The sequence below is a fragment of the Molothrus aeneus genome, chromosome 4 (assembly GCF_037042795.1).
Source record: "Molothrus aeneus isolate 106 chromosome 4, BPBGC_Maene_1.0, whole genome shotgun sequence".
In the NCBI taxonomy this organism is placed as follows: domain Eukaryota; kingdom Metazoa; phylum Chordata; class Aves; order Passeriformes; family Icteridae; genus Molothrus; species Molothrus aeneus.
Genome location: NC_089649.1, coordinates 32,259,626 through 32,273,367, shown reverse-complemented (window position 1 = coordinate 32,273,367; position 13,742 = coordinate 32,259,626). Strand labels below are relative to the sequence as shown.

The 13,742-nt window shown below is 38.0% G+C and overlaps 1 protein-coding gene across 2 annotated transcripts in view; it reads right to left on the bottom strand.

Annotated features, from left to right (window-relative positions):
• Window positions 1–9,629, bottom strand: part of RXFP1 (relaxin family peptide receptor 1) — a 46,993-nt gene extending 37,364 nt beyond the window's left edge. For both annotated transcript variants that reach the window (XM_066548216.1, XM_066548217.1), the window contains exon 1: window positions 9,376–9,629. In XM_066548216.1, coding sequence (XP_066404313.1) covers window positions 9,376–9,424 — 49 coding nt within the window. In that variant the 5' untranslated portion in view covers window positions 9,425–9,629. The remainder of the gene's footprint in view (window positions 1–9,375) is intronic.
• Between the last annotated feature and the right edge of the window lie 4,113 nt (window positions 9,630–13,742).

The following is a 13,742-nucleotide window of genomic DNA, read 5'->3' as shown; positions in this document are numbered from 1 at the left end:
AGTACCATCCCACCTGGAAGGCCTGGAAAGGGAAGGGTTAGCCATCAAAAAAAAGGAAACTGCTCTCCCAGGAGTTAATTCTTTCTCACAACCACTATTAAGTGTGTTTGGCCTGGTTCTTTGAGCTCCAAAGAGAAAAGAAGTTTGTTGTAAGTAATTTTTCCCCTCTCATTTGAAAAGCAGCATTTATAAGGTAACAATTTAAACACATGTAATAAAAAAAAATTTAAAAAGACCTCTGAAGTTTCATACCTGGAATGGCATTGCTGAAGTTTTGTAATCCTAGGGTAAGAGGTTTCTTCTACTGCAGTATTTGCCAGGTACCTTACAATTATTTTTGTATCTTATAACATAGTAGTATGCTAGTGAATGTTCTTTATTTTTTAAAATCTGAGCAATCCAATAATTGAAAATATGCTTTAGCCAAAAAAATTAAGGACATATGTTTATCAATAAACTAGTGTCCCTCAAGCAACAGTCATTCACCTCATCTAGATAATTCTGAATTTCAATACATAAGGACAGTAGGTAGAGATTACTATAAGGAAATTAATTTCTGACTTGCTGCTTTCAGCGAGTTAATCCAGTCAGCCATGCATAAAGTAAGCAAAAGTGAAACACTGACTAGTGAAAACTAAATTATTTAAATTACAAACAACAGACATTTGTAATATTTTTCTTAAGTTTCCATAAACAAAAGGCAGATTTAAGTGACTTCATGACACAATGTCATATACAGGAGGAAGTTTGTGTACATGCGCATTCATGCATGGAAGCAAAAAGAAATCCAGCAGATCAGACAGAAAGTACTTGCAGCAAAGCCTTAAGAGAAAGCTGCAATGAGAAAGGGGAATGAAACTAGAGAGGCAATGAACATGGAAATTACATGCTGATATTCAGATTGTAGGAACACACTATTTTGCAAAAAAACAGAACAGAAAAGAATTACCTGGGTATCATTAATTGTCCTCAAGGCAGAAACAATCTAAAAGATCATAACCAATTGCCTAACTTTTCTTCTGTCAAAAAGGGCAAACCTGTCTTCCATTTTTTTCCTGTGAAGTATTTACACTCTCACCCCCACCCCAAAACAGCAGTTATAGCTAAGTTATGCAATTTATTCCAACTTTGGTATGTTCTTGTGATGGAGAAAAAACCCCACAAAACCCCAATAACATGGTAGAATGAGCATCTTGCAGTGCTGATGATAGAAAAATAGCTTTGAGAACAGCCAGCCCAAACAGTCTGAGGGAAAGAACCTGAAGGGTGGCAGTGGGAGATTCTATTATCTTTGTCTTCTTTTGCTCTCTAGCCTCTTATTTTGCTACAGAGGCACTAGAGCTAAGCAAGCTGGACATCAGCCACAATTTCAGATTCCACTATTTTTCCTCTTCTCCCAAGTAGCACAATCCCAAGTAAGTCTTTAAAAAATAATCTCAGTTATGCTTTTTCTAAGACTCCAGACAGAGAAAAAGTCTGGGAGCCCTAATGCTGTATTTGAAATATAAAACATAATCTGGGTTTTTTTTCCCTCTTTTTCTTTTTTTTTCTCCCTTTATTGTGGCTTTAGTAAAGACCAAAAGGATTGCAATAATAGTTCTTACAATGGAACTAAGCCAGCATAATTTGAAGTGAAGCTCTGAAGCACACTCAAGATTAATCTTGCAACAATGAAAATACATTATTTCTTGGTCAGCTGGAGACAGGGCTGTCTGATATATTTTATTAATTCATATACCTTTGTTACTAAGAACCATTTATAACTATTAAGAATTTAAATAGAATATAGAACTACAAGTTCAGATTTGGGAGATGGCTCTGCCCTCTGCCCTATGAGATTCTACCCTCCTTAGATATTATAAAATATGGAACCCTTTGTTGTTCTGTTTTGAAGTTAAATATTTTAGAAAATATGTTTTCTAAGACCTCTCAGACCTATTTTGTAAAAATCAATTTGCAGAATGTGCTTAAATAAATGCATTATTGTTGGATTCTGACTCATTAATCTTTGCTTCGATTTAAATATGACAAGTTTTCCAATCTCAACTGTATTCCACTATGAGTACACATAACTCACCACTAAAAGTTGTGACACTCCAGTTATGTGCATAAAACAGAAATTATCTCAAGTTAATAGGATTTCTGACCTCCGTGAAGTGAATAATGTTAGGTGGTTAAACCACAGAACTGGGGACTTGTTTAGGTTGGAAAAAAGCCTCTGAGATCATGTCATCCAGCTGCTGGACCCAATGACCAGAGACATCTGACTTGTTTCTTCTTCTGCAGGTTGTATCAACATGTGCATGCAGATTAAGAACAATAGATCTTTAAATTATAACTTGTAGATTTTATGCATTTATTAATGTACATAAAGAAATGTCACATTAGCAGCACATATTTGGAAGTTTGTATATCCAAATTAGAAAATATAACAAGAAACAGCATTCAGAAGTGTGGCTCTGTTTTGGATGCACTTTGGCTAAGCAATATTTTTGTGTGGATTGCTGTGGATTTAACCTTCACACAGTCTATAGTTCCTGCTTCTCTTCATTTTATGCCACTTCATCTAACCTAAAAGAGAATGGTGTCTGCTCCTGACACTGTTTTCTCATTGCCAGCAGTGGAGTGCTCTGCGCTCTGTGGAGCCAATCTAGAAACCAAGAAACCAACCTAGTTAAATGATAGTGTGAAAGCAATGCATATAAAAATGAAAGATTTTAAAAGAAAAAATGAAAATTTAACCAAATAGTGATAGAACAGAAAGATATACAAGGTGTTTTATTTTTGCTAAACCATTTTAAGACCTCATATGACATCTAAGTCTTAGGGGTGTAGAAAAAACAACTATTTAATACCTGTTTCTGATATGTTTTTGGAAAAAGTAGAAAGTGGCTGTACTCTTTGTGCATGGTGCTGAGAATCCATACTGAAGAAATAGCAGGATTTATAAATGCATGTTTGCAGTGTTACTTGATTACTAGAAAAGAATTCCTGTCTGAAAACCAGTGTCTATAATTTCTAGGTAAGACTACATAACAGTTGATTCACATGTTTTACATGGAATTTGAGTCAAAAAAAATGAGGTCAAGAAGCATATTTTTACAGTAGATGGGCCTTCTTGAATAAAACTTCTAAAAATGTAGATTATCTTTGTCAACTGTATTGCTATTAAGTACTCCAGACTAATCAAGGTATTCAATCATGTGGCTTTTAAATTCAATAATTTAATGATTTTCTTCCCCATACACACAAATTTTGGCTTAACTATGATGTGGGCAGTTTCATTAATGGATTCTGCTCTTAGCCTACTCCAAAGAAGTGCTGATCTATTCCTATCTATTAAAAACAAAACAAAACTAAAAAAACAGGGCAAAAATATATTTCTAAGTTTAAAAATACCACTTCTACCCTCCCAAGCACTATCCCTTTTTCCCTATGTTGAGCATAACATTGACAATCAGGTCTGTGATGGGAAAGTCTCTTCTCCCAGGTCAAGCCAGTTATTTCTCCTGCAGACCAGAGGAGAAAGAGGTAATGTTCACCTGCTTTGACAGACTTGTGCATTCCTTTGAGCCCCAGTGACTGCACAGCCTCTCCCACTCCCAGTGCCATATTGACACTTGCCCTTCTCTGGAGGAAGCACTGACTTGACTGAGATAAACCATTGTGACCAAATAAAGCCTTAGGACTGATACAGAACAGCTGGGTGGAGCACAATGAGCTGTGCTACAGGGGACTGGGTGATTTAACATCCTCTCTGGATAAGCTCAGCTAAGTCATCTCCCATGCACAGATCCCCCAGGATCAGAGTCACTGCTGCTGGGCTCTTCCTCCCACTGCCAGCTCACCCTCACACCAGGACATGAATTCAGCCTGGATCTCCCCATCAGGCCACAGCTGGTGGCTCCTTAGACTCGTCCAAACCCTTGTTTTCCCATCAGTCTCTCTTCCTGGTGTATTTGTCTTGCCCTGTCACACCATCAGCTGCATGCTGGATCCCTCATGAGCATTGGGGGAGACAAAGCAGGCAGTGAGCACAAGACTCTGCAATACTTCTTTGCTTATCCACAGCCACTTTATGTGCCACATCCTTATATTTCATACATTTCTGATAACACCTCCATATATTACTAAAGGCATTTTATCTATGCTTTGATTAGTTTTCTAGTGTATTACTGGCATCATGCTCTTTAATCTACAGTTTAACCACTTCGAAGCTATCATATTAAATTCCTGATTATTTCCTTGTACTGCTACAATAGACTTCCCATTTTTAAGTCTTCAGAGATTACTTAGATTACAGTTTAGAATATGATATTACTGCTCAGATGGGGAGCTGAGACATTAACATATGCATGGCAAAGGTTTCTGCTAATTTGAGGTTTTTACTTTCTGAATCAGTCAGTTTCACAGAGTACTTAGAGCACAGCTTTTACAGATGTCAGTGGCAGCCATGCAATGAATGCTGCCACATCAGAATGATCAAACCAAAAACCCCAGAAAATCTGCTATATAATTATTATCCAATTGTAAGGCTTTTAGAGCAAAAAAACAGGAAAAGTTTTCCACAGCGGAGTTCAGTTGCTTTCATGAAATGGCCTTCATTTTGTAATCCCCAGCCTCATCCACATTTTATCTTAATCTTCTCCAGTAAATGAAGGAGGGATCACACAGGCAGCATAATTTACCATAACTTTTGATTCATCCTTTTAATGCACGACACAAAGCATGTGTTTTTGTGCAGTTATAACATGAAGAAAATTCAGTATGGGAACACAGCACAAATTAAGATTGTGTCTCTTGCCTAAATTCCTAAGCACTGAGTTTACAAAATTAATAACTTTCTCTGAAATATGTAACATTTACTATTAGAAGAGGAAATCAGTTTTCCTCCAGCATTTTATAATAGGACAGCACGCTGCATCACTAGTTCAGATCCTTTAGCTCTCCAGACCTTTGTTTTTTGAGAGGGTAGAGTGATTACCAGCCTCTGAGCAGAAGTGCTACTCAGGAGGAGACATTTTGAAAGAAGTCAGTAAGTCACAGGACAATCTTGGGCTTCATTCTGACTTTGTAATACAGAGCTCACCCTACCAAGCACAGCTTCTTTTTCTGCTCAGGCTCAACCCAGCTGCTTCACTCCCATCATTTTTGTCTGCTTCCCATTATCTCATCCCCTTCTTTCCATACAGAATCCTAGTTCTGATCTCACCATCCTCTGACTTCATTCTTCAGATGCTCACTCCCTTCTCTCAGAACTCCCTGTCCTTCTTCTTTAATTAACTTTCTGTTCCCTGATGGCTCCCTCTCTCACATCCCTTTCCTCAGTCTCTATTCTCCTGGATTAATAGTCCTCCTGATTTCCATTTTCCCTTTCTAAGCAGCACCAGCCTTTCCCCTCAATTCTCTGTTCCATTGTCCCATCTACCTGTCCCTTTTGTCCCTGCTTTCGTTGTCCTTTTCCAGTCCTTACCAATACATTGTCACCTCCTCTGTCTTACAGACACACAATTATGAGTTCCTGATCCCCTCAGCTTCCTGTGCCTCCCAGCCTTGCACCAGCCATTTCAAAGTCTGATTTGATGGCTTCAAAGTCATGGCACTCAAGAGAAAACTCATGCTGAGATGGCTGGTGACAGATCCTCTGAGTGTCACACTGGTTTCTAGCAGCAAGTAACATCTATTAGAAAGGGTTATTTTTACTTTTCTGCAACCAGGCTTGAGCAGCCTCATCAGCTCTAGTGGGATGGCTCAATCAGAGGATTGTCTCTCAGCACAGTGATATTGTACAGGGATACTACAAAAGTACAGTTTAAGAAAATGCTTTGCTCAATACAAGATTATCCAAATTCATCTCTGTAGGCAAAATAATGATTCCTCATATTCCTCAGAAAAAAATGCAGTAAAGTTTTGCTTGTCTTCTTGCTCAAGGTCCACAGACTGCACATAAAATTTCAGAGCAAATGGTTCAAGTCTGGTAGAGTTGCTCTCACTCAAGAGAGCAACTCAAGTTTTAAACGCTCAAGTTTTCAACTTGGGTAGCTCCTGGGGCTGCTAACAAAGAGGTGAAAACATTCTTGCCCAAGCGGCAGCTGCAGGATCTAACTTTCAAAGCTTCATTTTACCATTGTGTAGATTTTTCACTACCCTCTAACTGATACTAGAGTAAATTTTCCTCAGGAAATGCAGCTTGAATCCCCAGTTTTCTGTAAATATACTGTTATGCACATGTAGATTCACAAGATGCACACTGTTCTTCTAACTACAGGAAAGCCAGACAGATTAATGCCCAAGTTAAATGAAAGAAATAACCAAATATTATTATTACAAAATGATTATTTCAGCTTGTGCAAAGGCTGAAGTAATTTCACTTTCCTATTTACAAATCTGGAAGGAATCTTAAAATATGTTACAAACTATGTAAACAGGAGCACAATCATAAACTTGCAATTTTCTGAAGGATTCAGGAATGTCTCTTTCCCACATTTGACAGAAAGCATTTGGTATAAAAGATCTTGGCCTTGAAAACAGCTGTCACCTGCATGAAGTACCAGAACAAGTAATGAGATTCAGATAGTTTAAAGAAAGTTTTCCTTGGCATTTTAAAGTGAGGGTAAAGGATGGAAAAAATATGAGGAAAGAACAGAAGGAGGAGACTAAAGGAGCTGGAGGTACAAACAGAAATAGGATTGGGAGCATCAGGCAGAGGCACAGAGCATAAAGGGTTAAAATTGAAAGAGTTGTAATTGTTTTTCACAAGGAGCCTGCCAAATCCCTTTTGGAACTCACTTTCAATACGAATGCTCCTCTGTTTTGCTTAATGATTGATAAATGAATTGTTTGAGATCCTGTCACTTAGCCAAGGTCCAGGAGGATAAAATAGCCTTTGTCCCCAGAAAGAAAATCAAAGGCACTCTAGGGGCACAAACGTGCACTCCAGAGGTTGCAGCAGTTACAGCTGAGTATTTTGCTAAGATGTAGCAGCAGCCAGAGCAATGCCAGCCACACACCTGAAGTTACCTGCTAGCTTTGCAAGGGGGGTGACCCACCCAGGCAGAAGTTCATCCTGGCTACACATCCAGAGCCACCAGTTCCATAGCTGGAGTCTGAATTTACTTATCTCCATGTTATAACCACTGCTGTTGTGTGGACGAAAAACATGATAGAGATGCTGCTTTGTTTTCATAGAAAGCTCTGCCTGGGACAGTGTATTCCACTTGGGAAGATACTCAGGTGGTTGCCAGTACGTACAAAGCTTGATAGCTTGAATTAATTTGATTATTTAGATTTTGGAGGGAAAATGAAAAATTTAATGAAGAATCTCAAGGAAGAGAGTAAAAACAGTGATTGAACTTCAGCTGTTGAATGGAAAACTAAAGGGACACAGCTTGAATGCATCCAGGTAAATCAAACTAATAGCTTTTGTACAATACATACTCCTTATTTTACTTTTAAGAGAATTAGAAGGATACGTGACTTTGTAGAAATTAAAAAAAATATACCAGCACCAAACATAAAAATCTCCATGACAAAATGCAGCTGAACTTGCAGCCATCCACAGAAAAAGAAAAAAAAATCCAATTTCTAAGGACAGCTATCCTTACTCCAGGAATGTTTAATACCAGCTAGCCTAAAGGCTTGAGCAGAGCTGATGTCTATTGAGCAGATGAAATCAGTCAGCTTGTAGGTGTGGTTATAATTTGTATTGTTGGCTAAAACTCTGAAAGGCAGTGAAGCTGTAACTGTGCCCAGTGAGGAGATGTGACAGTAACAGGAGCTAATTTTGGTGCAAAACAGAGCACTAACAGGTGCCAGAGACTCTGGGCATAGATGTGCTTAAATCTATGAATTCAATCCTCACTTTAACAAACCTAGATGAGCCATGTGGTTTTATTGTAATACACTATATATGATGTATAAACCTAAAAAGGTAATGGTCATCATAATTAGTAGGTTTGTAGTAATTTACAGTCCTCCCTTGCTATCCTATCTTGCAGTATGCTTTAATATATTCCAATATGTTTAATAAACTCCATAGCAGAGATGAATTTAACAGCAGAAATTATAGCAACAATTGGCACATATTTTATGTTTTAATGTTTTGGCATAGAAAACAGTAATGTGAAAGGCTAAATTTGTTGAAAACACTTAGCCTTTATTCTGCATAACTGGAAGTACTACTTTAAATATTGAATTATAGCTCACAGAAAATGCAGGTGCATATGAAACCAGACCTTGCTCACAGGTTTGATACTATGTCACTATTGTTGCTTTCTTAATTCCAAATTCCAAATATCACTGGTTTTTTCATGCATGCAGCTTGCAATTATGTATTCCTCTAAACCATAGAGGAATTGCTTAGAGTTTTTCCACTGATTTAACGGAGTTTTGCAACTAGAAAAATAGCTGTGTATGGAGCTCTATTTCCCAAGCTCCTAGTGGGGGCAATACCCCTTACAAATCTTATCTTAAGCACCATCCTATGAACACATGAACCCAAAGTTATTTCATTTAAAAACAGGAAGGAGAACAAGCTGTTGCACAATACAAAAGAAGATTACAGAATTGGACCTTTTGCTCCTATTATTTTAACAAAACTGTTCATATTATAAAGAGTAGCTATTTTCATCTATGCAATTAATGAAACACTATTTTAGTATTGGCGTTGCGCAATAAAAATTACAACTAAAGAAAATGATAATCATTAGGAACTTTCAGCATATAGATCAGCACCAGCAGCTTCAAAGGGACAGCTTTACCAAGTCATAAGAAGCACTTCCAAACAGAGTACTCAAATGAAATGAAGAAAACACAGTTAAAGTAAGCAGTGTGTCTTGTGTGACTCTCATCACACTGAAGTGATTTGCATCTGAAGGAAAACTAAAATTGAATTCAGTCTCCCTCTTGCATGTTATACTGCCTATCATGCTAAAAATTCCCATTACCTGAACACATTCTGCTCTCTGAGAATTACCTATTCTAGTAGCACTTGCACAGTATCACTTCAAACTACTGAACTGAGTCTAAAATGCGGATTTCGTGGCATCTGAGTAAAGTCCGTTCTGCAGGTACCTTCAATAAATATTTACAGCAAGTATTTATGCAATCTTTAAGCTCTCTCTCATTCTAAAATTTCAGCTCACAACTATTAATAGTAACACTCAAGGCATTAAGTGCAAAAAACATCTGATCCTGACATGTAGCTAGTAACCTTGAGAGACTGCATTACACTTAGATTCTATTGAAAAATAATTGACATGAAGAAATGTAAAATAACATGAGATACCACGGTTTTTAAAAGAAATCCGCTCCTGAAGTTTATCAGCTCTCTGCTTTGCAATGTTCAAAACAAGAAAGGAAGCCAGGGGCACTTACCCTTGGTGCCAATAAGCAAGAGCATGTAGAAGCAGCAGTTGGGTGTCATATCTGTCCTTCAGGGATTCAATGGATAAAGTCAGTGAATGCTGTCCTTCGAAGTGCACACCAGGCAGAGAGCTGCACGCACAGCCTGCCTCTGAGAGCCCTCAGCAGTGTGTCAGGAGAGTTCCTTTCTCTCCCTGCCTTCCTCCCTACTCGTCTTTGCTCTCCCTCTCTCCCCCTCTCTGGCACACAGGCACATGAGAGTTTCCAGGATCACACTCAGCGCTGCCTTGCAGGCTGGGATGTGCTCTGTGGCAGGCAAAGGCTGGGCTGTGTGCATGGACACGGCTCTGCCCCAAGCAAAGCTGCTGCTGCTGCTGCTGCACAAAACACAGACAGGTCCCAAGAGCTGTCATCAATAGCCCAATCATTCTTCCTTCTCTTTTTTTTTCTCTTCCTAAAATTTCAATCCTGCAAGAGGTCTGAGAAACACAGTTTTATTTAGTCTAATCTGTTTGAAACCAAATGTTTTCTGTAGTTTAGATAAAAACTGGAGGTTTTTCAACTAAGGGGAAGTGAAATTTATAAATACAGTCCCTTTGTAGCAATCCAGACACTCATTGAAATATAGAAAAATGCACAATGTAATTTATTTCCAGTATCAGCGTGTCAGTACTTTTACACACTAACCACTCTTCAAGACTAATGCTAAGGAAAGCAATCTGAAAGAACAAAGAGGAGTGTTCAAAAATGTATTCTTTTTGAGGAAAAGTTTTTTCACAGATTTTTGTCTTACTTGAACACTTTGAGACATTCCTATCTGGCCCTTGATTTTACTGTCACCAGTAGATCCTGGTATTCCCCATTACATAAACAATCACAAGTTAAAATCTGTTTTATGATGTGAAGGCTAAACATTTAGCAGCACAGCAACACATGCTTCAAAACAAGTTGGGCAGTTGAAATGAACTTGAGAGAGGAGTTAAATTTTATGTGGACTCAAAGAATTTCAGACTTTTAAGTTTTTTTTCTTTTTTTTCAAAAAAACCAGCTGGTCAGGATACCAATGAGTCAGAAAGCACTGGTAACCTGTGAGCAGTTATGTCAGGTACTGAAGGAAAAGAGCTTCTCTGACTAAGGAAACAGGTGCATACAAGAACACATCCACAAAATGGTGAATTTAGAAAAATAGAAAGACCTTTATCACAGTCAAAATCTAAGTCCACATTGTTGCTATGGCAAAGTTGTCTACAAAATAGGCATTATGAACTGCCAGCCTCCTGATTTCTGGTATAAAAGAATACAGAACAGAGAGGGGTTTACAAAAAGGTGGTTGTCTATGGAAACCTCAAGAAATACTTTGACATCTACTGTAACAAACAGCACCAGTAATAGGCAATGTACAGGCAAATATGGATCAAAAGGATTAGACATAAAATATTTCTTTTATAAGGTGGGGACTAGCTTTTAAGCGTATCAGTTAAGATCACACATGCTTCAAACAACTGCTTAAGAGTTAATCTAACTCCTACATACTCTAGGGCTAATGTCTCAGCTGAAAACTCTTCTAAGGTGATGCAACAGAAGAAGAAACTGAACCAAGAAAGTAATAAAAAGTGAAATACTCTTTCAATGGAAAGCAAAGTAAAAGCTTTACCTCTTCAGTGCAGGGTGAGAGAGAACTTACATTATAAAGAAAGAATTTTCTTTCTTGTATAGATTCCTCTGTAGCTTTCTGCTCCTGATCTAGTCATAATTACTTGAGAAGTGTAAGAACCATACACGTGTTTGGAACAGATCCTTTCACCCGATAACGTAATAAATCAAGCAAACTGCTTCTTTAAAAGCAGTCTGACCCACTACAAAAGTTGAAGGTATTCTACCTCAGAGTAAACAGGGAAAACCCCCAAATGTGGTACATACCACTCACATATTTTCTGAAGCTCAGCCCCAGTGGGAGTTGTCACTTTTCAGCCTTCCTCTTTTTTAAGGACCTTTAGCAAGGATACTCATTAAAGTTAATTTTGCTGCAAATAAACACTTGCTCTATTGAAAATCCACTGAGATCTTCCCTCTTCTAAACTTCTTACACATTCATAAGATCACAAACAGAAGCAGCAGCAGTTTCCGGCCCATTGTCAGTATAATTGTATTTAAATCAAGAAGCTAGAGTTACAAACACATGCATTGCTGAACTGTGGAATGCAGAGCAGGAAAAGGAGGAGAGACTAGATTTTGAAAAGTAGTTTTGGCCTACCTTAGTTGAATGCATTTTTGCTTCTTATTAGAAGAAACGTGGCTGTGTATTAGAAAGTCAGTAAGTGTTTCCCTCCTGACTAAAATGTAAAAAGTTATGGCATGTTGGCATTTAAGAGCTCTTTTCAAGAAAACAATAGGTTTGATAGACTAATTCCTTACACAGCAAAGAAATAAATCATCAGAATTGCATATTTTCAAACAGCTTTGAGAAGACATTGGACTTCATTGGGATAGTTAGTATTTGCTTTTATTTCTACTTACAGGAGTTCTAAAATTGAAATTCAGTCTAAAGAGTATCTAAACTGAAGGAACTTAATTGTCATATCTGTGGGGGCAAACCCCCCCCCCCCCCAAACATTCAAAAAACATTGTGACACCAAACCACAAATTTTCAGAATACATTAATGTTTCACTAAATCCAAATAATTGCCATTTGCCACCCAGAAGAGCACCTCATGTGTCTATGACAAAGTGCTCATAGTCAAATTTTGAACTAAGAATTAAATAACTGCAATTATTAGACACTTTCAAATAAGTTGCTAGTGAAGTTCCAGCACCTTGTAGTCTTTTTTCTATAGTTCCCCTTAGGTGCTAGGTAGAAGGAACTTCACAAAAGTAAAGAAATCATAGCTGCATGCATCATCATTGTAATTTTCATTATTTAAAATAAAAATATATTAAGCTGTAAATCTGCTACAAAGGAAATAAATTAGAATTCCTTTTCAGCTTGAAGAAAAAAGGTTTACTTATCTGCAGGCTGCAGCTTCTCCTTTGAAGGTTAACAAACACTGTACACCAAACTGGCTCAATGCTACAACTGATAAGCTTCAGGCAGATGCAGTAGAGGTAGGAGAAAAGTTGTATCTCTAAGTTTTAGCCTAAATGAGGCAAATGGATTCAGCCAAAGTCTGCCTGATGCCATGCTTCTCCAAGTAGTGAGTAGTATGGATCTCACTGTATGGATATACTTCTGCTCTTTCCTAATGCTGGTATTTTCCTTGGTTTAGTTAGGAGTGCTTTCAAAGATGTTTTATGTCATGCATCAAATTGAAGCCCCACAAGACAATTGCTATGCCAATGGTGCATTTATTACTAAGAGTTGCTCATAAGGCAAAGCAAATTTTCAGCTGAAAATGCTCATTAACTTGTCAGCTGTTTTGCTGTGTTTCTAGTAAAAAACAGAACAGTGCAGGATGAAGCACTGAGAGTAAAACTGGGCCCATGTTGCCACCTGCATCATGAAGATTATGTATTACAGCAGTTCATACTTAAAAATGACAGCCCCAGAAATGACCCTCTTGTTTTCTCAGCCATTTGATGACCAAAATCTAAGGTTTGTATTATAGTTATGTGAATAACTAATGGACAGATAAGGCTCCAGAACACAGCATTTAAAATCTAAATCCTTCATTATGTCCATCAATCCCACAGTCCAAAAGACTTAGCTGTGAAAATGAACATAATTGGCTTAATTATATTTAATTTACACTGCATTCAAAGCTCTGTCAGTGTACTTTGCAGACAGTACAACTGAGAATAAGACATTCGTATTTTACAGGGCAACTCTTACCTTCAGAGGATTTATTCCTCATTTAACACCCACATCCAGGTTCCCTGAGTTCAGAGCAAAGCAAACTAAAGGACCTCTTAAGAGAAGCACAAGAATGTCTAAGCTCAGAAAGATAGAAAAGACCTCATTTACAGCAGCTCTTTCCAAACATTAAGCTGCAGTACAGTACCTTTATCTACCTCTCTATCTCATACCCTTGTGCCTCAAGCAGTGCTGTAAAAATGGACTACTTTTTTGGAAAAGATTACTCTTCCCATTTCACAATTACAGTGATTTAATAGGGTCTATCTCTCGAAACCTGAAGAGCCTGGGACACCTGACCTAATGGGCCAGGCTAACTGTGCAGGCACCTCTGCTGCAGGACCTTCTGACTTCTCACTTCCTTCTCCAGACCCTTTTTATCAGCACAGCTGCAGCTAAGCTGGGATTACTGACACTTGCATTGGAGAAAGGGGAGAGATATTCCTCTCTTGGAAAAACTGAGCTAGATATTCTCACCTGGAAGGCTTTTTCTTCAGTGGAAATGTATATCCACCAAAAGCCTTAAAACAGA